The 22,815-nt window shown below is 46.2% G+C and overlaps 1 protein-coding gene and 1 long non-coding RNA gene across 4 annotated transcripts in view; one reads left to right on the top strand and one right to left on the bottom strand.

Annotated features, from left to right (window-relative positions):
- VAV2 (vav guanine nucleotide exchange factor 2) overlaps window positions 1-22,815 on the bottom strand; it is a 316,987-nt gene that overhangs the window by 44,223 nt on the left and 249,949 nt on the right. For 2 of the 3 annotated variants that reach the window (XM_050926981.1, XM_050926983.1), the window contains exons 6-9: window positions 22,017-22,115; window positions 19,333-19,401; window positions 17,339-17,439; window positions 156-255 (exon numbers count right to left, since the gene is read on the bottom strand). In XM_050926981.1, coding sequence (XP_050782938.1) covers window positions 156-255; window positions 17,339-17,439; window positions 19,333-19,401; window positions 22,017-22,115 — 369 coding nt within the window. The remainder of the gene's footprint in view (window positions 1-155; window positions 256-17,338; window positions 17,440-19,332; window positions 19,402-22,016; window positions 22,116-22,815) is intronic. The other variant, XM_050926982.1, reaches the window with a different exon arrangement.
- The window catches only part of LOC127036231 (uncharacterized), a 243,702-nt gene that overhangs the window by 16,789 nt on the left and 204,098 nt on the right, over window positions 1-22,815 (top strand). The window lies entirely within an intron of this gene.

Raw genomic sequence — 22,815 nt, 5'->3', positions numbered from 1 at the left:
ATCCAAGCTATTGGGAAATTCGCCTTAATCATTCAATCCCAGCAGCTGTGTCTAAACCCGACAACGAAGTAAAACCAGGAAGGGAGGCAGAACACAAAAGAACTTTTGGATTGAACACCCCGGCCATCATCCCACTCCCCCCCACGTCCACTTACCTCAACTTTTTGCCGAACGTCCTCTTTGTTTGCAATGAGACCGTTCAGGGTATTTTGGGCGCATTCCATATGGCTACAGTACTCGCCATAAATCAACAGCCTGGAGAGGATTTAATCAGAAACATTTGCCGGCAGTTATTACTCATTATAAAAAAAAATGGGAAAGTGCAAAGCAAACAGCTACTCCCCCGATATAACTGCTCAGTGAAGTATTAACACTCTTTTACGGCACCGCCTTTTTAACATCGAAACACTGAGGTTTTTAGAGAAGCATGTTTGAGCCTGTGTGGGAAATTCTGTCACCAAAATTACGCTGGTGGGGAGTAGGATGACCAGACAGCAAGTGTGAAAAATCGGGAAAGCAGGTGGGGGGGAAAAGCCTCTATATAAGAAAAAGCCCCAAATATTGGGATTGTCCCTATAAAATCGGGATATCTGGTCACCCTAGTGGGGCGTAGAAGGGACATTTCAATTAATCTGTCCTCCCCCAGGGGTCCCCAATGCAGTGCCTGTGAGCGCCATGGCACCCACCGGGGCATCTAAGTGCGCCCGCGAATTGGCCGGTGGACGAGCATCCGCCGAAATGCCACTGACAAGCTGTGTCATCCAGAGGCGTCACTGCTGAAATGCCGCCGATTTTTGGTGGTATATTGGCGGCGACACCTCTGGATGACGCTACTTGTCAGCGGCGTTTTGGCGGCGACAGCTATTGATGCTGCTGCCTGCCAGCGGAATTTCGGAGGATGCTCGTCTGCCGCCACGGAGGACCAGACGAAAAAGGTTGGGGATCACTGCAATATGCAAAGTAAAGTGGCTCATCCCTCAACCGCTAGGTCCCAGAGCCCTGGCATAATTCCAACATTGGCCTGTAACCTTCCTAAGTCCAAGCTTGTTTGGGTGAGAGCAGATGTTAAGCTGTAATTATATGGTGCAGTGCTAACACCCCATCCACTCTGGATTGCTATGAAGTTCCTGTTCACACAGGGGGAAGGACCCTTTCCTTTTCCCTCTTTCCACTGATTGAGAAGCTCCAAAACAACCCAGTAGAGGGAATCTACCTATCTGCTCTGCTGCTACTTCTCAAATAGCGTATTCTGAGAGCCGCGCCTTCCTTTCTCTTTTCAGACACCAGTTTCTTTTCTGGTAACTTTCTGAACAGAGATGGGTCTGGCTCAAAACTCTGAATCGAAACACATCAGGACTTTGGAAAAGTCTGGATCCGAATCCAGATCCCAACTTCCTACCGAGTTCTTATCTCTATAGGGAGACTAGACAACAAGTGTAAAAAATTGGGATGAGGGTGGGGGTAATAGGAGCCTATATAAGAAAAAGCTCCCCCCCCCCCCCAAACGGGACTGTCCCTATAAAATCGAGACATCTGGTCACCCTAATAGGGCGTTGTACTGAAGTCCCAGAGCTCAACACCCTTGTTTCATAGACTCATAGAATATCAGGGTTGGAAGGGCCCTCAGGAGGTCATCTAGTCCAACCCCCTGCTCAAAGCAGGACCAATTCCCAACTAAATCCTCCCAGCCAGGGCTTTGTCAAGCCTGACCTTAAAAACCTCTAAGGAAGGAGATTCCACCACCTCCCTAGGTAACCCATTCCAGTGCTTCACCACCCTCCTAGTGCAATTTGTTTCCCTAATATTCAACCTAAACCTTCCCCACTGCAACTTGAGACCATTGCTTCTTGTTCTGTCATCTGGCACCACTGAGAATAGTCTAGATCCATCCTCGGGTTTTGTTAAATTATTTGTAGTATTATCTAAAGTATTATTTGCAGTAGCACTTGGGAGCCCCTGTCATGGACCAGGACCCCACTGTGCTAGGCGCTGTACAAAACACAGAACAAAAAGTTAGCCCCTGTTTTCAAGAGCTTGCAATCTGGATATAATACTACAATCTTGTGGCTCAAGGCTATTTGCAGGACAGATATATTTAAAAAGAATCTGTTTCAGGAAGGAGCATTTTAAAAAAAAACAAAAAAAAAACCCACCTCTAGGAAGAATCTCCTTCATAGCATGTTATGAAATGGCTCCATCAATGGTAAGCAAATACACCACCCCACGCACCGTATCTCATACCCGATGATTGCAATACAAATCGCACTGCCCACATACTAAAAGGAGCTGTGGGGATGTATTAGCAATTATGTAGTTAATGCACCTTAACTCCAGCGGCCCAGGTGCACCAGTTACACTGTCTATTTCGTTGCCTCCCCCAAACCACACATCTAGAGATCAACAAGCCTGTCGAGCTGGGCATCCCAATAGTCAAAGCCGTGGATGCTGTCCAAGGCACGGGAATGAATGGATGGGCGACCTCTATTTAAAGTTCACGCAGGGTCCTACAGCTTCTCCCTCCCCAAACACTACTTCCCCTCTGATTCCTTTCCGTTAACTCGCTTCCCCCATTTGATCCTAGCTAGCTTGATGTTTAAGCAATAACTCTTAGAAAGCCTATTGCGAAAGATATTGGAGATTCACTGGTCATCACAGTGCCTTTCCTCCTTGCTGTATGTTGCATGCAGTTTATTCAAACTGGACATTGTTAGGGGAGGTTAGTGCGTTGAACTCGGAATCAGACTGGCGCTGGAGGCTCAGTAAATACAAAGGTAAATGGTGCATGCACACCACAAATCCTACACATACACCACTGAATGCAGAGGCGGCTAGACAGTGAGCCTTGTGCAGTGAAGTGTTTTCTTCAGGTGACACCATAGGCAGCAATCCTCTCCCCACGTCTTAATAGACTTCCCCCCCCCCCAATCACTTCTGCACAGTTTACATCAGGTTAGCGCTGCAATTTGCAAAAGCAGATCATGCGCGGCATTAAAGCAACAAAACAACTTAGATCTCAGAAGGCTTAAAGGTAAAATAAAAACCTTCCAATTGAGAAACGTACTTAATTTCTCCAGCGTGGCTCACAGCACATCCTGCCAATGCCGTAAAACTACATAACTGGCTTCCAGCCACACTGTGACAATGGCCAGGCTGCTGGTGTGCTAATATCCCTGCCTATCAAACTGACCTGTGTTGTCTCTGTTACCGTGTACTTCCCCGTCATTCTGGCTGTCTGTCTGCTGTCTCGGTTTATACTTGGATTGGAAGCTCTTTGGGGCAGGAACATCTTATTTTGTTCTGTGTTTGTGCAGTGCCTATTGCGGTGGGATCGTGGCCTGTGACTAGGCTCTTAGTATGATAACATACCGAAACCATAACATTTTCCAAACCACAAGCGTTCACGTTTGATGAAACCACCAACACCATATCCAGGCCCCTCTTTAACTTAAGGACCCCCAGGCATTTACCATTATCACTTAAGTTTCCCAGCATTCCCGTGATGTAGGCAAATATGATCCGTGTTTTACAAACAGAAGCAGAGTGACTTGCCCAAGGTCACGGAGCAAGTCAGTTGCAGGACCAGGTAACGGAAGCTATGACTCCTACATTTCAGTCCAGACTACATGATGTCCCTTCTCTTCTAGCAAAATGCTCAGAAAGGACTCAGCAAGTATTATTGTTTGCATTACCGTAGAAAACTAGAGGCCTCGCCTGAGATCGGGACCACATTGTACGAGGTGCTGTACAGACCCAGGTAAGAGACAGTCCCTGCCACGAAGAGCTTACTGTCTAAACAGACAAGACAGACAAAAGGTGACGAAACAGAGTACTAACATCATTTTCCAAAGGAGGAGCTGAAACATAGAAAAATAAGGCCCTGATCCTGCAAAGACCCATACATATGTCAAATCTGCAATACGAGAGCAGTCTCATCAAACAACCCTTTGCAGGTGCAGGGCCTAAGACACTTGCCAAGGTCAGGCTGTTTTATATCAACGGTTTGTGTACTTTTCTGGGCAGGTGGGGTCGAGAACAGAGCTGGGATATTTGCATCCTTCAGCTCCACACCAGTACTATAGGGCTGGAAACTGATGCAATGATATACCCATCCAGGGTCAGATGCAGAGAGACAGGTCTTGCTGTGGATTATGTTTTTTTTTTTTTAAACCCTAAATCCCATTAATCCTGTATGTCCCCCGTCCCCCTCACACACTTTCTTGCCATTAAGTATATTGTACCTGGTAAAAAAGGACACGTGCAACCACATACTGTAACTCATCCATTATTTCAGAGACCTGTCATAAGCTAGGGAAGAGCCTAGCCTAGTGTCACTGTGTAAATCTGTGATTCTCAAACCCAGCCAAATAATTGAATGGAGAGATTTACAGAACACTCAATACCCGACGAAGCTGCAGCCAATACAGATTATTCCTCTGGCTTTTTCCCTTAACGATATCTCAACATGTGCAGAAACATGCAGCCGGTTTAAAAGGAGCTCCAAGAACACACATTTAAATCTCCATTTAGCATATGAGATTTACAAAGTGTTTCATTTTTAAAAAATCCACAATGTACTGGAGTGATGCATTGCTCTGCTGGGGACCCTTGGAGGGGAGTGGAAAAGCAGGAGTGGAAAAGCACTGATACCTGAGACAGAAAGGATGGTCTCATGGGTAAGGCTAGGATTCCACAGAGCTAGGTTAATTTCCTGGCTCCGTCTGTGGGTACATCTGTACTGCAAAGGCAAACCCTCAGAGTCAAGTCTCAGAGCGCGGGTCAACTGACTCTGGCTTGCAGGGCTCAGGCCGCAGGGCTAAAAATAGCAGCGTTGGACACTCCCGCTCAGGACAGAACCCGGCTCTGAGAACCAGTGAGAGTGGATGGTCTTGAAGCCTCAGCTCCAGCCTGAGCAGGAATGTCTACACTATTTTTAGCCCTGCGAGCCAGAGGCAATTGACCAAAGTTCTGAGACTCGGCACTGCTACACTTTTCTTTTCAGTGCAGACACAGCCACAGACTCCCTCTGTGACACTGGACTAGTCACATTAGCTCTCTTGGCCTCAGTTCCTCAGCTGTTCAATGGGGAAAATACGACTTCCTTGACTAGGAGTTCTTTGCGGCAGGGACTGTCCCGCACTCTGTGTCTGCGCCTTGCCCAGCACAATGGGGCCCTGATCTCTAGGTGACTGTGCGATACAAATAACAACAACATGTTAGAATAGCTCTTCAGACACCAAGACCAAAGAGAAAGTCCAGTCTCTCTTCGTCTCCTGTGAAACTGCCGTATGAAAACATAACTTTGGCAACACTAAACCAATGACACCCGACCAATTCTGTTCTGTCGTGAGTTCGTTTGGAGACCCTCTCGGTGAGCAGCTGCAACTGTTCTTCCCAGACTCCACCCACCATGGCAGCCTTACTGGCCATTAAATCAGCAACACAGCTCAGTTCGTACATAATGCAGCACCTTGAAATGCTTCTCTAACTCTTCGGTGACACGCACAATAAGCTCTTTCTGGGACGAGCGGCATTAAAATGTTACATTTACACACTCAGTGGCTGCAGGCAGCACTGGCGTTCCAAGTGGGGAGGGCAGCAAGTCAGCCGCAAAGCTGAAAGACAAGCTGCACCGGGGGGGGGGGTTCCCCTCATTGCGCTGCCCTTAGACACATGAACAAGCACACAACTAGGAGGCGGCACTTTTGGCTTCTCCTGCTGAACCCAGCCTCCTCTCCTCTGTCCATCAGAGCCCTTGCTCTCACACCGATGAGCAGCTATGCACATTGTCCAGTGTCCACAGCTCCACGCGCTCCCTACTTCTGAGTCAGTGCAGGAAGAAGATACCTTCCCAGTAGTTTATGGGAAAGCAGAGCTGTATTTAAATCTGCTGCTCACAAGATTTCTCACTGCCACACCTTACGTTTCAACTGTCCCCCTCTGATTCTAACCCAACAGGTGGTTATATCTTGGTCCATGTTTTTGGCTCATCTTCCATGGTATTTCTACAGGGCCATATCATCTAAACCCCAGTACATGTCTAGCTAGCATTGCCCTATTGTTCTGGCCATCTAGCAATACAAATGAACCACAGTATCAAATAACACTTTGCCCGTCGCACGCAAGGACCTCAGGGCACTTTGCACACAGTGAGGAAGGCAGTCTCCCATCCCTCTGGGGGAGGTTATGTCCGTGTTCAGAGCTGGGTGAAATCTTTTGACAACATCCTTATCCCCGCACCAGTGATTGTGTTAACAATTCCCTCCACAAAACAGCCCCTGGCTCTGCTCAAGTCGATGGCCAAACTCCCCTGGGTTTCAACAGGGCCAGGACCTCGCCCACCACACAGTCTTTAAAATGCCAGCTCACTCTATTTAAAAGCACATTTCAGTAGCCGGTACAAATAGCTTTAATACATCGATAGCAGAGCGAGCCCATAGCGAACGTCAAGCATTACGCAGAGGGCACATGGATTAGCTGTGAACCCATTTACAAGGGAAATATTAGATTTTTTTTTCTGGAACGGGGTGGTCACATAGTTCTTGCTGTCCTGGGTGGGGAGAGGGTGCAGTGCAGCGTTTGCTGGGATTTGGGAGGTGCACCACTGTGTGCGGAAACAACAAAGTTCTTATGGAACCTCCTGTTCTCATGAAACACACATTGAAAACTTCGAGTGCACTTCTCCCCTTGTCTTAACAGAACTTGCACTAGCAGAGAGGTTCCCACAGGCCATTCTGGGAAATGTAGTTCTCACAGCTTTAGAGAGGTACGATAGAGTGATGGTGACATTATTGGAGTGGGCCTCAAGAGGGGGGTTCAATTCATTTGTCTGCCACAGACTCCCTGTGTGACTCTGGGCAAGTCACTTAATTTCTCTGTGCCTCAGTTTCCCCCATCGTGAAATGAAGTCAATACTTCCTTTCTCCCATCCTCTATCTATTTAGGATGCAAGCTCTTGGTATATTCTCTCTTGTTATATGTATGTTTGGCATCTGGCACAATGGGGCTTTTTAAGTTCTACCCTAATACAAATAATAAAATAATATATTAAGCAAGAATGCCTGGCAACCAGCTTACAACAATGGTATATGCTAAAGCCATAAGCGTGGAACAGGAGATGAGTTACTCAAATGTGCAATGCCTCAGCACAGAAATCAAAGCCCCAGGGCTAGTGAGACATGGCATGAAGAATGCCACACTTACATAGATCAATATGGCTTGGAAGAGGGAACATCCACTAAAATGTACAGTGCTGGCATCTCCTGTGAATGAAGGTGGGGAGTCACTGTAAAGGAGGAGGGAAGACAAAGGAAAACGGACCCACCCAGAATAAGAGCCAGGGCAGATAAGTAGCTTATACAATTCAATGTACATAAATCTTACGAGGCTTAGGATAAAAGCAAAGGAAGGGAATATGCTTTCAGATGTCATCCGCTAGAGATCCTCAAAAGGAGAAGGATTTTAAGATTATACTGGAGGGAAAAACCGTATCTGAGCCCTCTGGCAGAGTGAAGAAACCAAACCCCAAACCAGACACAGCTGTTCTGCTTTGAACATTATTAACCGTAGCCTTTAATAAGGGACAAGCAAGGCCAGATTCGGAATATTCTGTGCAGTGCTAGTCAGTGTATTGAAAGGAGCTGATAGCTGATCAATAGCAAACTGCAGCCAGAATGACACAGGGGCTTGAGGGTTTGGGGTGCTCGGAAAGGCTGGGCGGGGGGGAGGGGGGAGTATGTTGCCCGACATGTTTCAATGGTTGATCTAACAACTGGGTGGGGAGGGCTTGGGGGGAAGAGACTTAACCTTGTTTGTCTCTGTTCTCTCACTGGCACCTCCAGCCAGGATTGCCCTTGTGACACAAGTCTACACTCAACGTTCAGATTCCAGAGCATGCTCCCTAGTGCACAGCCAGTTCACCATGTTGAAACAGCTGTCTTTGGTAATCAGCGTGATTTTGTTTTCCTGTGAGCGTGTCCCGTTAGAAAGGGATGTTGATGACAGACCTTCCTCATAGCAGCGAGCCAAAACAGGCGGACTTGGACTCCTTCGCTAAAGAAAACAGTTACCAGGCAAAAGGGAGAGGAACTCTTTTCTTAGCTCCGTATCAGGAATTGACAGTTTGCTTTGGGCCTTGTTTGCACTTCCAATTTTTCACGTGGCAAGGTGCCAAGGCATCTTCGGAAGACACGAGTGGCACTGAAGTTTCACTCTATGGCTTGTGGTTTCTCTCCTCCCTCCCTGCCAAATGCCCCAGGCACATTGCAAATCTGAGCCCAACGCACTGTCCTCGCACTGGCCTCTGGCGTGGTCAGGAAGACTTAAATCTTCAAAAGCTGCAAAAGAGCGATCACCTCCCCTGACTTACTGACTTTCTGCAACAAAATCTGCTCTCTTCCAAAGGAAACTCTCCTCTCCCGCAGCTTGCAGGCGTAGTTAAGAAGCACTGTGCTTGACCCACTTTTATTCTCTCTCAAGGCTTGTGACAAATACCAAAAAAAAAAAAAAAAGTGTCAGCAATTGGCATTTCGCTGCTTGGAGCTTCTCGTGGCATACGCCAGAGAAGGAGCTTCGCACAGTTCAATTACCCTTTTGAAGCCGGGTGGTTGACTTGTTTGTTGGAATAACCCGGCATGAAGAGTAATTTTAAGAGTTAGCTAGCACGGCCTTTTGGGGGGAGAGAGGGGTTGAGAGAGGATTAAATACAAGCATTTTATTTCCAGCTTCTGTAGCAAATTGATGCTAGAAAGAAATAGCCTCTTGTCTTTAACCTATTGACTTTGATTGCCTTAGCAGAGGAGCTAACCAAGTTAATGCCACGGATTGAACCACTGGCAAGCACAGTGCAGTTCTAAGGGGAGGGGAGACAAAGGGACAGCGACTAGTCGGGGTCACAGGCAGAACTGGAAATAGAACCCAGGTCTCCTGAGTGCCAGCATCATAAGACTGACTACATTGGGATAGACAATGGCCCATCTAGCCCAGTATCCTGTCTTCTAACACTGACCGGTGCCAGATGCTTCAGAAGGAATGAACTGAACAGGGTAATTTATTGTGTGATCCTTCCCCCGTCATCCAGTCCCAGCTTCTGGCAGTTTAGGGACACCCAGAGCCTGGGGTTGCCTCCCTGATCATCTTCGTCAGCAGCCACTGATGGACCTATCCTCTATGAACTTCTCTCATTCTTTTTTGAACCCAGTTATGTTTCTGGTCTTCACAACATCCCCTGGCAATGAGTTCCACAAGTTGATTGTGCCTTGTGCAAAGACGACTTCCTTATGTTTTAAACCTGCTGCCTGTTAATTTCATCGGGTGACCCGAGTTCCTGTGTTATGTGAAGGGGTAAATAACACTCAGCTATTCAATTTCTTCACATCATTCATGAGTATAGACCAAATCCCCTCTCAGTCTCCTCTCTTCTAGGCTGAGCAGGCCCAGTCTTTTTAATCTCTCCTTACATGGAAGCTGCTCCATGCCCTACTTATTTTTGTTGCCCTTTTCTATACTTTTATTCCAGTTCTAGTATATCTTTTCTGAGATGGGGTGACCAGAACTGCATGCAATATTCAAAGTGTGGGCCTACCAGGGATTTATATGATGCCATTATAATACTTTGTCTTATTAGCTAACCTTTTCCTCATGGTTCCTGACATTCTGTTCGCTTTCTTTGACTGCTGCTGCACGCTGAGCAGATGTTTTCAGAGAACTATCCACGACGACTCCGAGATCTCTTTCTTGGTAACAGCAAATTTAGACTCTCATCATTTTGAATCTGTACTTCGGATTACGTTTTCCAGTGTGCAGTACTTTGCATTTATCATTATGAAATTTCATCTGCCACTTTCTTGCCCAGTACCTCCGTTTTGTAACTCTTCACAGTCTGGTTTGGACTTAACTATCTTGAGTAATTTTGGACTGTCTCCAAAACTTTGCCACGTCACTGTTTACCCCTTTTTCCAGATCATTTATGAATATGTTGAACAGCACTGGCCCCAGCATCAATCCTCGGGGGACCCCACTATTCACTTTTCTCAGCTGTGAAAACTGACCATTTTTTCCTACTCTTTGTTTCCTGTCTTTTAACTAATTACTGATCCGTGAGAGGCCCTTCCCTCTTGTCTCACGATTGCTTACTTTGCTTAAGAGCCTTTGGTGTGGGACCTTATCAAAGGCTTTCTAAAAGTCGAAATACACTATATCCACTGGATCACCCTTGTCCACATGTTTGCTGATCCCTTTCAAAGAATTCTAATAGATGGAAAATCATGCCTTGATGTTTACAAATGCCATGTTGAAGCATCCCTAACATAATGTACTTCTCTATATGTCTGTTAATTCTGTTCTTTACTATAGTTTTAACCAATTTGCCTGGTACTGAAGTTAGATTTACTGGTCTGTAATTGGCAGGATCACCTCCGGAGCCTTTTTAAAAAATTGGTGTTACATTAGCTATCCTCCAATCATCTGGAACAGAGGCTGATTTAAGCAATAGGTTATATACCACAGTTAGTGGTTCTGCAATTTCATGCATTCCTTCAGAACATTTATGTGAATATCATCTGGCCCTGGTGACTTATCACTGTTTAATTTATCAATTTTTTCCCAAACCTCCTCTAATCCAGTTCCCTATTGAGAAAACTCCACATCTAAGAACCTCTCTGTAGACATCTGAGAGCCTTTCATCTACATTAAAAAACAAAACAAAACATAGTAAAGAAGAGCAACACAACTCATCAAAACAGCAACCATACTTCTCCTTTCTCACCCTCAACCACATCTCATGCGAATCGACAGGCAGCCAACCCAATACGGATTAGAATTCTCACCCCAAATTCCTTCAACACACACAGGCTTCTAGCATGCCCAGAAGTGCAACTGGTTCAGGCCATTTCGTCCCAGGAGGTGGGAGAAGGCAAACATACCAAAGCCAAAAAGGAGAGCTCATGGAGATCACTCGACTGGCAGCCCCTTTCTTTTATACCATCGGGGGAGGGTGGGATGCATGTCATTAGACTGCCCACCCCCAGATCTGGCAGACACTGGAGCCCTGGTGTCATGGGCAGTGGGGTTGCACTAGTGACTTTGTTCACATGTGCTGCTCCAGCTTCCCCTGGTTTGTGATGGCCACCATACCAAGGACTGAACTGGGGAACTCCAGAGCTAAAAGCAGGAACTGTTACAGCTTGAGCTAATGAGCCAACACTCTCCAGGTGGGGCTGTGACAGACTTATCTCCTCTGTGGATCAGGCACAGAGGGTGGCCTTTGCACACATTCGTGAATGGGTCGCACTCGATCATCACTGAAGTCTAGGATGTCCCTGCCTGACAACGGGACAAACAGGGGACCTGAGCTGTGAGACATCTTTGCTTTTGAAGTGGACATCAAAAAGCTTCGAGAGTGGAAAAATCCCTGCTGAAAGACACTTTCAAACTCTAATCTCACTTGAGATACCAGGAACCCCAAGCACAGTCCCACGTGTGAGACAAGGGATGTGTTCAGAGCTTTACAACAGGCCTTAAAAAAATTCTATTGCTGTGCCAGCCTGCCTGTTTCCCAGCTGCTTTATCGATCCTGCTAGCGGTGATAGCTGCTTATGGAAATGCTGGGCTGTTGTCCATGTGAAAGGCTGTACATGCCCAAGGATTTATAACATGATTCCTGAGCTGTTAAAAATAGGTTGCTATTTATGGCACAAGAGTTTGACAAAATTGCGGTTTTAGCCATTCTTAGTGTTAAACATCCGAACAGGCAGACAGGCACTGCCAACATGTGTCAGTCTCTCTCTGATTGTCTGATATTGCAGATCTGTAATTACACTTACTCGTGCGTGGTGAATGAGATTTGTTACACACATTTCTGTGCCCATTGTGCCTTCAAAATACAATTGTTGTGCATGGGACTCATCCTCTAGCAGCTGTAACTTAGTTTGTAATGTCTCACCTCGCTTACGTGGATTTGGAGGTTAAGAGCCAGGGTTCTATCACAGATGCATTGATGACTAAGTCATTTATCGTCTGTAGCACATGGATTTGACATCACATCCATTTACGTGTAAAAACTTAAGCAAGCAAGGCAACTCTGTGCACAAATGGATAACAGAATGTGCAAGTATATCTTTTTTTAATTTCCACCTAAATACCTGTGTGCAGTAGGGCTGCCAGGTGTCCGTTTTTTGAGCGGAACGCCTGGTCGAAAAGGGACCCTGGTGGCTCCAGTCAGCACTGCTGACCAGGTCATTAAAAGTCCAGTCGGCGGCACAGCAGGGCTAAGGCAGGCTCGTTGCCTGCCGTGGCTCCATGCGGCTCCCGGAAGCAGCAGCATGTCCCCCCCCCGGCTTCTATCCCCCCTCCGCCCCCATGCCCCAACCCTGATCCCACCCGAACATCTTGATCCCAGCCTGGAGCACCCCCCTGCACCCCAAACCACTTTTCCCCAGCTCTACCTCAGAGCCTGCACCCTCAGCCCTCACCCCTTCCTCCCATGCTCCAACCCCCTGCCCCAGCCTTGATCCCCCTCTCACCCTCCGAACCCCTCGATCCCAGCCCGGAGCACCCTCTTACACCCTGAACCCCTCATCCCCAGCCCCACCCCAGAGTCTTCATGACCAGCCAGAGCCATCACACACCCCAACGCCCTCCCCCAGCCCAGAGCCTCCTCCTGCACCCTGAACCCCTCATTTCTGACCCCACCCTAGAACCCACACCCCCAGTCCAGAGCCCACACCCCCTCCCACACTCCAACCCCTTGCCTCAGCCAGGAGCCCCCTCCCATGCTCTGAATCCCTTGGCTCCACTCCCCAGCCCAGAGCCCTCTCCTGCACCCAACCTCTCATCCCTGGCACCAACCCGGAGCCCACACCCCCAGCCAGAGCCCTCACCCCCTTAAGCCAGCCTGATGAAAATGAGTGAGTGCGTGAGGGTGGGGAGAGTGAGCAACAGATGGAGTGAGAGGGGGTGGGGCCTCAGGGGGGTGGGACGGACGGGGACAAAGGAGTTCAGTTTTGCACGAGTACACAGTTGGCAACTCCAGTGTACAGGCACTAATACATCTTCTACCAGCACCACCAAGTTGCAGATATGGGAAAATCCCTCTAACCTGCCAACACTACGCCCACTTTGTGCAACACATCCAGCACAAAGTGGCCTTAAACCACTCAGAGGCGGCCAGGGGAGAATTCTCCCTGCGCAGGGGAAGTCACTGTTGGAGGTGAGCTGGTTCTTCACCAACCACTCCCTTTCAACTCCAGGCATTTGAGGAAGGAGCAGGCATGCTGGGGTGAGGCAGGGTGAAGCAGAGCTCTGCTATGGCCAATCTCGCTCTGGTGTAAGGTCCCTGAGGGATGTTAACTGAGCAGTAGGGCTGCATCTACCTTGCACTGGGGCCAGGTGGTCTTAAATCCGGGAACTGCAGCAGGATTCCTGATGCACCTCCGATGAGCCCATTACATTAGAGAGAGAGAAATGCTACATTTATGTTCTCCACTAATTTCGGGGTAGACTGACTGTCATATCTTTGCCCTTTACACAATATTATGAATATGAGGAACCCACATGGACAGCTGGGGGCCAAATAATCATGTTTACTAGCCACATACAAGGCTGGACCACATGTATCCACGAATCCTCTGTTAGGTTCGGGTGGCTTCTTCTGTAGACGATGGGGAGTCCCACTAGAGGGCTCCCACGCTGTTTAAAGGGACACCATCCAATGCCTCTACATTACATGATGGTTCTTTTAGTTAGCTTTATAAACACGTGCAAATACGCAGTCACTCCGGCATACGCATGGCTACTCAGACACTTCTGCAGCCAGCTGGCTAGAAGACTTGACATCTCCCTTCAAAGCCCAAGGTACTGCTGGTAAAACCTGAAATCATCACAAGGGCTAGAAAAGTGACAGGCCTTTCCATTTGGAGCTCTTCAGTCCTTTAGCTGGGCTTTCAGGTTCCCTAGCACCAGTTTCTAAACCCCTCTGGGGACAGCAATAGCTTTAAAGCAACCCCCTTGTCTCCTGACCCCGAGGCATGGAGGAGCTCTGCAGCCAGCTCAAGCTATTCTTTGGGAGCAAAGAGGGAATAGACGGACTGAAACAGCAGTTTGGGGGAAATTGGCTTTAAAAAACTGAGCCGCCAGGCTGCTGAATGGGAGGCACAGCTCTGTGCTGAAGGCGTTTCTCTTGCTGTTCATGCACCAGACAGGTAATTCTTGGCAGATGGCACCAGAAGGAGGTTGGACATTGGATATGTCTACACAGCAAGTGAAGGTGTGATGGGTAGGCAAACCACAGCAACCGCTAATCCAGTTTGCACAGGTAACAATAGTAATCTAGATGCAGAGGCATAAGCTAGCCACCCAAGTGCAAGATAGCTGAGCAGCCTGGCTCTTAGCCCGCATGTACACCACTATTGTTACCCAAGCTAGCTACTGTCCAATCATCATGCAGTCTGAGAGGAACAAACCTTCCCCCCCAACAGGCAACATCTGAACTGGGGATATAACCAGAGCAAGGCCTGGTTAGTTTAGACACAGATGCTGTATAAATTAACCCTCTCCTTTCTCATATGGCCTATCTGCAATTTAGCAATAGTAATTTAAAAAATGCCCCTGCAAAACCACTGTTCCACCTGAGTGATTAAAACTCTCTGAACAATAGATCTGAAGAACATTTTGGTATTTGAGGTCTCTGGAGTGTGTGTGAGGATTTGCAGCTGCCAGTCGAGATCTGGCTGCTCACAGCTGGAGGTCTGATTAATTCAGTTGTGTATCTGGAAGGTTTTCAACCTCTTCAAAAAAATGTTATTTGTAAACTCCTTTCGAAAACGGATTGGCAAGTTCACACGCACACAGACGCAGCAGCCACCTAACTATCTCCCCTCTGCCAAGCTCTAACTCCTCAATTAACAGCAGCAAACATTTATTTACAGGGTCCCTCGCACCCACAGGCTCCTCACATAAGTGTCAATGAAATACAAACACAACATAAGCAGCACAGTCCAGGAGTTTTCAGACAGAGATTGCAAAACCCTCTGAGCAACCCCTTCCCGGTATACTATGGAGAGGTATTCTGTTGAGTCAAGGTAAGCTTATGGATTGATGGACATGGTATCACTGCTTCTAGAAGTTCTGGCAGTACCATCCTTGACTAAGTTCTCAGAACATGGAAGCCTGGGGTATGCTACTTGTCTGCAGATAAATCCGGTATTTCTGAGACACCCAGCTATGCTATGTTTCCTGGAAGGTGAGCTTTCTCTTGAAGGTCTGTTTTCTGAGACTTTCCTGAATCAGTGCCTGTTGTGACCTTCATAGAGGAGAAGAGAACAGATTTGGTTGTGAGGAATAAAGAGGGGATTCTTTATTGAAGCTGCTGGACACAGACAGACCTTGTGGTTCTCAGGGGTTCTTCAGCTCCGAGACTAATCCAACCTGTGCTGCCTTGCGTCACCATACAGGATGTTCCTAAATTCTGATCTGGACTATACAGTCCAGAAAAGACTGCTCCCAACATGACAGTATCGGAATGTTTAAGGACAAGCAAAGCCAGGAATTAGAAGATCAAAATGATATTTTTAAAAAAAATTGTTTTGCATTCTTTTCCCAAACAACTATTCTCTCTTAATCCAAAAACATTTACTTTCTAAAAGCAGCATCATGAATGATGGACTATCTGACCTTGTGGTTTGTTATTAATGCAGATGGTATTTCTGGAGTTATTGACTTCTGAGAGGCATTTTCACGTCTAGACACTGGTTGAATCATACAGCAGTAACACCCTGGCATTATTCCACAATAAATCAGACCCTTCATTATTATTAAGAATTTTATTAAGACTTCCATTAACCTTATCTGCATGTTCCTGGATAGTCCTGTTTGCAGCTGCCAAAACTTAGACTCCTCTATGTAACTTAATCTAGGCTTTAAATCTATTAATCCTCCCATAGGTGCGGGATGTCAGCAGCGCCAGATGGAGGAGAGAACAGTCGCTTTGATCTACCAGACCGAGGTGCCCTCTGTAGACAAAGGAAATGATTCTGCAAGGATGCAGCATGCCCTTAACTCTCATTGACCCTTTGTGTCCCGCAGGATACCCTAGTTAAACACTCACAAAGGTAAGGCGTTATTCTGCCTCTGAAGTTACAGGCTCTCATCTTTATTCTCCTGTGGGTTTTACAGACAAAAGCATTAGTTGCATGACGTTCAGCCCCTGGGACATCCAAACCAGACCATGGCACAATGGGGTCTGGGAAAGGTTTAGACCACGCTGCCTTTGAATGCAGATGTCCGCATGGGCTTCTCCCCCTCTTGGTCCTACAACACACGTGGGTTTGGCAAATATGAGGAAAGCTTCAGTCATGCAATATGGCCAGGAACATTGTGTATGGGAAGAAAACGGTTATAGGACAATCTACCCAACGACGTGTTGTCCTTGAGGCTACCATTCCTGATGCCATCATATCCTTTGCATCGGGTGCTAATTGCAGTCTGGGACAATAGGGCAGAACGAGGTTACACTCATAACGATCAAACTATCTGGGTGCAGGTGGTCACTAACCTATCACTCACTGTGTGGCACATGTGCTTTGGAAGGACACCAAAAGGAGCAGAACAAGAACTGGTTTGGAACAGGAGCTCCTATGCTGATAGGACATTGGCACGGCATCAGGACCTTGCACGTTAACAGAGAGTGGTGTTTTCTTACCTCATCTACAGTAAATACAACACTGGGACTCCTGAATATCTGATGTTACAGGGGGATTTGTTTATGCTTCTGAAGAATCCTGAGGATGCTGCCAAGGACCCGGGGGAGCTGTTTAAACTTTCTGGTGTGTGCAGGTGAGCTTTTCACACACTGGGCCACCCCTTCAGCTTGTGTAAATTGAGTCAGCTCCTTTTAACATCAATAGAGCTATACTCATTCACCCCCAATAGGGATCTAGCCAAGGTGTTGTGAAATAGCAGCAACGGTTTATATAGGGACAGATTCCCCTCTTTCTTCACGTTTTCTACCCTGTTCATACCTCCATGCCCCTTCCTATCATTCCACCCTTTACCAGACATGTTCCCCCAACCGATGGCCAGAAATCCTGGTGGGCAGCAGGTACGTTCTTTCAGTCATTTCCCAGTGTAGGCAGGAAAGGGAAACTACCCAAAACAGGGTCTTAACTAAGTAGAAGTGGGAGGGGTTAGCAGAGGACAGGGCTTCCTGGTCCATCAAGATCGGTGTTTTTCTTTTCAATATTTTTCACTCTCAGATTATGCCCTGTAATGAGCAACGCTCAATCAGGACTTAGCTTGTCACAATTAGAGCTCCCTGTATGTTGGCTTTGTCTTTCGTTCTTTTTACCTTTCTTTGAATTCTAGAAAAACTTTCGCCAAGCTGCTTCCTCCAGACATCATACAGACATCGATGGCTCTCAGGAAATTGAAGTGCACTTTAATTAGGTCCTAAAACAACAAAAAAAATCAATATGTTAAAAATCCTGAAATTCAATCTATGCGCATGCATGTAAAGTGTCTAGTTAATGCACATGCATTACTTTAAGTAACCTTGCAATCATTTTTTGGATATGTCTAAACAGACTGCTGCAGCTGCCGTTCTCCCATCGGCGTAGGTAATCTACCTCCCCGAGAGGCAGTAGCTAGGTAAACAGAAGAATTCTTCCATTGACCTAGCACTGGCTGCACCAGGGGTCAGGCTGGCATAGCTACGTCTGTCAGGGGTGTGGATTTTTCATTCTCCTGAGAGACGCAAGTTCCCAGTGTAGACCAGCTCTTTGCCTATTAACTGTTTTAATGCAAGTGACTCCAGTGAGATATATCCCTAAATCACCATAAATACGAGGGTATAATTAAGTTAAAAGGTTATACAATGATAAATGCATAGAGGGGTTCTGGGCATGTTACACTCCCTTTACTAGGTCTACTGGGAGCAGTCTAGCAGCATACAATAACCTGCCGTAATACCGTAAAGCCCGTACAAAGCAGCCTTGTGAAAATGGACCACGAAGGTGGAGCGATGCCTGTATTGAATCTGAGTCACTGACATGATCGGCCTATGCTGATAATGGAACAAATGTGTCTGGCCCACTTTGGTTAGGAAAGCTCAACTGCTTAATTACAGCAACCTGTGCGGCTGCCATCACCATGTCAGACTGAAGCAAGAGCTAAGTCTCCTACGCTACTGCAGAGTAAACAAGCCATGAAGTTTTCGTGGTGCACCATCCTGATAAGCCCTGAAGTCTCCATTAACGAGGCTCATGCTGTTCTCCGAGTGCTGCCAGCTGTCTTTGGCAGTGCTACTATGGGAGAAAAGCCATTCATCATCTTGCCATCCCAGATAGCACTTAGGTGATAACATGGTGGCCACCTGGGACAGGAGGAGGATCTGGCCATATGTGGAGATGATAGGTCAGATAACTTACTACCTCTCCTTGGACTGTCTGGGAAAGTGGCGGGAGGCTGGGCGTGGGGGAGCAGCCAGAAACTGATATCGGTAGGTCAAACACCAAAAGATCAGAAACAGATCATAAATCAGATCTGGAAAGCAGGCTGAACACAGAATTCACTTTAACTTCAGTGGGGTCCCTGCATGAAGGGGGAAACTCACCCCCTGAAGAGGGCTAGCGGGAGGACTAGGCAGGGCCTAGCTTGCCTTAAGTAGGACTTAAATACTATGTAGGCCTTATGCTAGCTTTCTGCCCAGAGGCAAATCTTCACCCAATAAGCACCTAACAGAACTTAACCCTGTATCAGCCTCACTGTACTCAGATAAAAGCTTCAAATGCTGGATTATGGCATCACAGCAGGATCAAACTGGAGGAGAATCTAGACTGTGTATGCACATGCATAACAAGAATACCTAGTATTTATATAGCACTTTACACAGGCAGAAGGAACCATTATCCCCAATTCACAGATAGGGACTGAGCGAATGAGGTGAAGTGACCTGCTCGAGTTCTCCAAGCAGGCCAGTTGCAGGGCTGGGTATAAAACCTCTCTCTCACATCCCTGTCTAGTGTGATACTCACTAAACCACACTGCCTGTTCCTGTATCTATGTAATTCTTTACAACAGACATCATCTGAAAACGACAGAAAGAAAGAAAGAAAGAAAGAATTTCCTTGTTGTAAAATTGTGTCCTTGTCTTTATACAATACCTAAGTTCCACTTCAGTGTTAAAGGGCCCAAGCCAAGCTCTGTGGCCATAACAACTGAAACCACACACACTAAACCAATGAATTTTACATGAAATCTGAGTGCTGCTTCTTAAACAGGATGAAGCATAAGCTGCATCTGAGAGGAGCAAAGATTTAAGCAATGATGTTTAGACTCTGTTACCTCCAAATTGATAAAAATAGATTCCATCTCTTGTGGAGTCAGTACCAGCTTTAATGGATTCATATAGTTCTGCAAGAGGTAAATGGAAAACTTAATGAAATAAACGAGCAAATACAATAAGATTCTTTCTTTTTTAAGCTAAAACTGTTGCAGTAGTTGAATTGTCTGGAGGGGAATCTTGGTGAATTTTCACACTCACCAAGGGATAAGACTGACAAGACATTTACTAAAACCAATCACAGCATGGGCAAGGATCATGCAACCTGCCTCATTGTGCTTATGCTCAGCCACATCTCTGTTGAGGGTAGGGCTGGACCGTCCGGGACTGGGATGCCACAAATGTTTTGTGAGGTGGTCAGGTTGTCAAGAACATAAACAAGATTTCACTTGGCTTAAAAGCTGGGCTGCAAGCCAGACCGTTGACGGTGAACAGCTAAGGCATTACCACCCACTTGTGAAGGAAGCTCTGAGCTAGAATACAGTTAATTTAAATTAACTGCACATTCTCGCTCTGTGGACTAAGTCAGTGTTTCGCAAACTGGGGGTCCTGAGGCAAACAGGGGGTTGCAAGTCTATTGTAGGGGGGTTGTGGTTTTGCTACCCTATTTCTGTGTGCCTTCAGAGCTGGGCAGCCAGAGAGTGCCGGCTACTGGCCAGGCACCCAGCTCTGAAGGCAGCCCTGTCAGCAGCACCAGCGCAGAAGTAAGGGTGGCATGATATGGGGGATAGTCACTTTGGAGGGGTGGGGGGTCTTCACAGCCTGAAATATTTTCAAAAGAGGTCCCAGCAAAAAAAGTTTGAGAATCCCTGGACTAAGTTATACCTCTTCAGAGGGAGAGGGAGAAGGAACGCTGCCAAGTGAGGTGTGGAAGGATTAATGCCTGCAGAGACACTAGGGAGATGGGAAAGACACCCTTTAGAAGTTGCTCCCTGTGCATTCCTCCCTATTAACAGGTTTCAGCGGGGCAGCTGTGTTAGTCTGTATCAGCAAAAACAACGAGGAGTCCTTGTGGCACCTCAGAGACTAATACATTTATTTGGGCATAAGTTTTTGTGGGCTAGAACCCACTTCATGTTCCGTCTATTTATACCTGCCTACTATATTTTCCACTCCGTGCATCTGATGAAGTGGGTTTTAGCCCACGAAAGCTTATGCCTAAATAAATTCATTAAGGTGCCACAAGGACTCCTCCCCATTAAGAGGAGTCATACTCAGGAGCGTATAATGTGGCCTTACATGTCTACACAAGATATGCACATATCTAGCTATCTCTGTAGACAGAGATATCTATCGAGCTCTCTAGCTACAGCTATAGATATACCTACCAAAACCACACTTCAGGATTGTTAATCTGTATGCAAATTAAACCCGTAAAACTGCCAGCTGCCCGGCACTTTGTCAGAGCAACAGCTTCGCTGGTTTACAGTTTGCTGCTCTTTGGGATGTTTACTCTTAGCTTCTGCACCCTGCCCCATTTAAAACATCAGCCACTCAGTGAGGGGGAAAAGCACGAGTCATGATCCTGAGCACCAGACAGGCCATAGTATGTCTGTATCCAATGCGGGTGGAGGGCGGGGTTCTTTTTGTTGCTGTTGTTGACTTGCCAGTTTTTTCACAAAGTAATCACCGGTTGCAATGGTGAATAGCATCAGTTTTAGCTGTTGGATTTGTAGAAAAACTCCTAGTCAGTTGAATTTTTGCCTTTGAAGAACATGACTACATTGGAGATGCTTTTCTGACCCAATGGGTATTAATGGGAAAGTCTGCACCTTCCATAGCTACAGAACATACAGATAGAATATAGCTTATTACAGGACCTTAACCCCGCCACAGCAAAAAATCTCCTCTCAGAGCTCCTACCAAGGGAATAATTTACCTCTTCCTCTGGGCTGAAACATAAGGTTAATAGTGGTTTTCAAAGAACAAGAAATGTGTACATCACTAATATGAATGTCAAAGCCTGGAATCTTGTTTAATTGTGCAGCTCTCTTTCAGAGCTTCTTTGTGAGAAAGGCAAACATTTTTAAAGGGAAAGGAAAAGAAGTAGAAACGATAACTGGCCTTTTTAAATTCTACTCATCTGTAATCACTGAAGGGGAAAAGAAAATATCCAGCCTCCAGTCGGATGCATTGCATCTTTCTGTTGCTGAAGTGTTCATTCTTTTAAAAGAGAGAATGCAACCAGAATTTATCAAAACTGATTAAAGCCCGTGAATGCATGCCGTGAAATGTTACTTTTAATCCAATTAGTTTCAATGACAAGTCAGCACGGCTTCAGCACTTTCAAGAACTGCCTAGAATAAATAGGTTCTTTCAAATTATTCAATGGCGATCAAAGAGTGATAAGAAATCTATAAAAGCCAGTCTTATCTAGAGATTGGGCCTGGCCACGTAAAGAATTGAGTGCGTCTTACTGCTGAGGTTGGAATCTGAAATAACAAGATGGTTTTTAAGTATACTTTAAATAGGCAACGATCAGATAAAATAGGCTCTTTTTTTCTGCGTGTTCTGATACCCAGCATGGGCTTACATTTGAATGCCTCTGTCCTGCCTTCTATCACAAACACCCAGTACTATGGAGCTCAAGAAGCAAGAACTAATCCTGCAAGAGTAATGCAAGATCAAATGCAACCTGACGCTGTTGACATGAAACGTAGCAATAGAAAAGAAGGCCGGCTCTCACCTTTTCTATGTCTTCAAGTGTTTTGTAATATTTGGCCTCGGTCTCCTGAATTTCTAGCAAACAGCAATTTCTTTTGTCATCTTCTGTCATTCCCATTTTCTAGAGAAATAAACAACGCATGCTTGAGTGTCCTTAGAGCGTTTCAACCTGCTTGCTTACAGTGGTTCTTTAATGTGTCATTCAGTGACAGCAAACTCCCAACTCACACAGCTCAGGAAGCCAGAAACCAAATTTTCAATCATTTATGTGAAAGGGATCCATTTCTGTCTGCAAAATGTTGGGTGAAATCCTGGCTTCACTGAAGTTAATGCAAAACTCCCATTGGGGTTAATTTCACCCTTTGCATGTACTATACAATTTACATAGAGGACTATAACCAAAAGATGTCAGTCAAAAGAAAAAGTGTCTCTCTCCTTTTTTTAAACTGTGTTTTCTTGTGTGAAGCTCATAAGTGCCTAAAAGAGACTTAGGTGGTACACTTGTATGGGTCATCAGTGTTGCCAGCCCCCAGGATTTTACCCCAGCTCTCATATTTGGTACTTTTCTTAAAGCCCCAGCTCCTGGAGTCATGTGATTATCTGAGAATCTTAGCTTTCCTTTTTTCTAGAAAAGTAAGATTCTAGCCCTCATGGTTGCATAGAAAAGCTAAAAACTGTGACCCCCCCAAAACGCTCAAAAAATAGAAGACAAATATAAAATAGTCCCAAATGTATTTTTTTTTCATCTCATGATTTTTAGCACAATCTCATAATTTGTGGATGGGGCCCTGAGTCATGATTTTTGAATGTTTGGGGTTAAG

The sequence above is a fragment of the Gopherus flavomarginatus genome, chromosome 17 (assembly GCF_025201925.1).
Source record: "Gopherus flavomarginatus isolate rGopFla2 chromosome 17, rGopFla2.mat.asm, whole genome shotgun sequence".
NCBI lineage: Eukaryota > Metazoa > Chordata > Testudines > Testudinidae > Gopherus > Gopherus flavomarginatus.
Note: the sequence above shows the minus strand (reverse complement) of the source record. Positions and strands in the feature narration are given on the sequence as shown.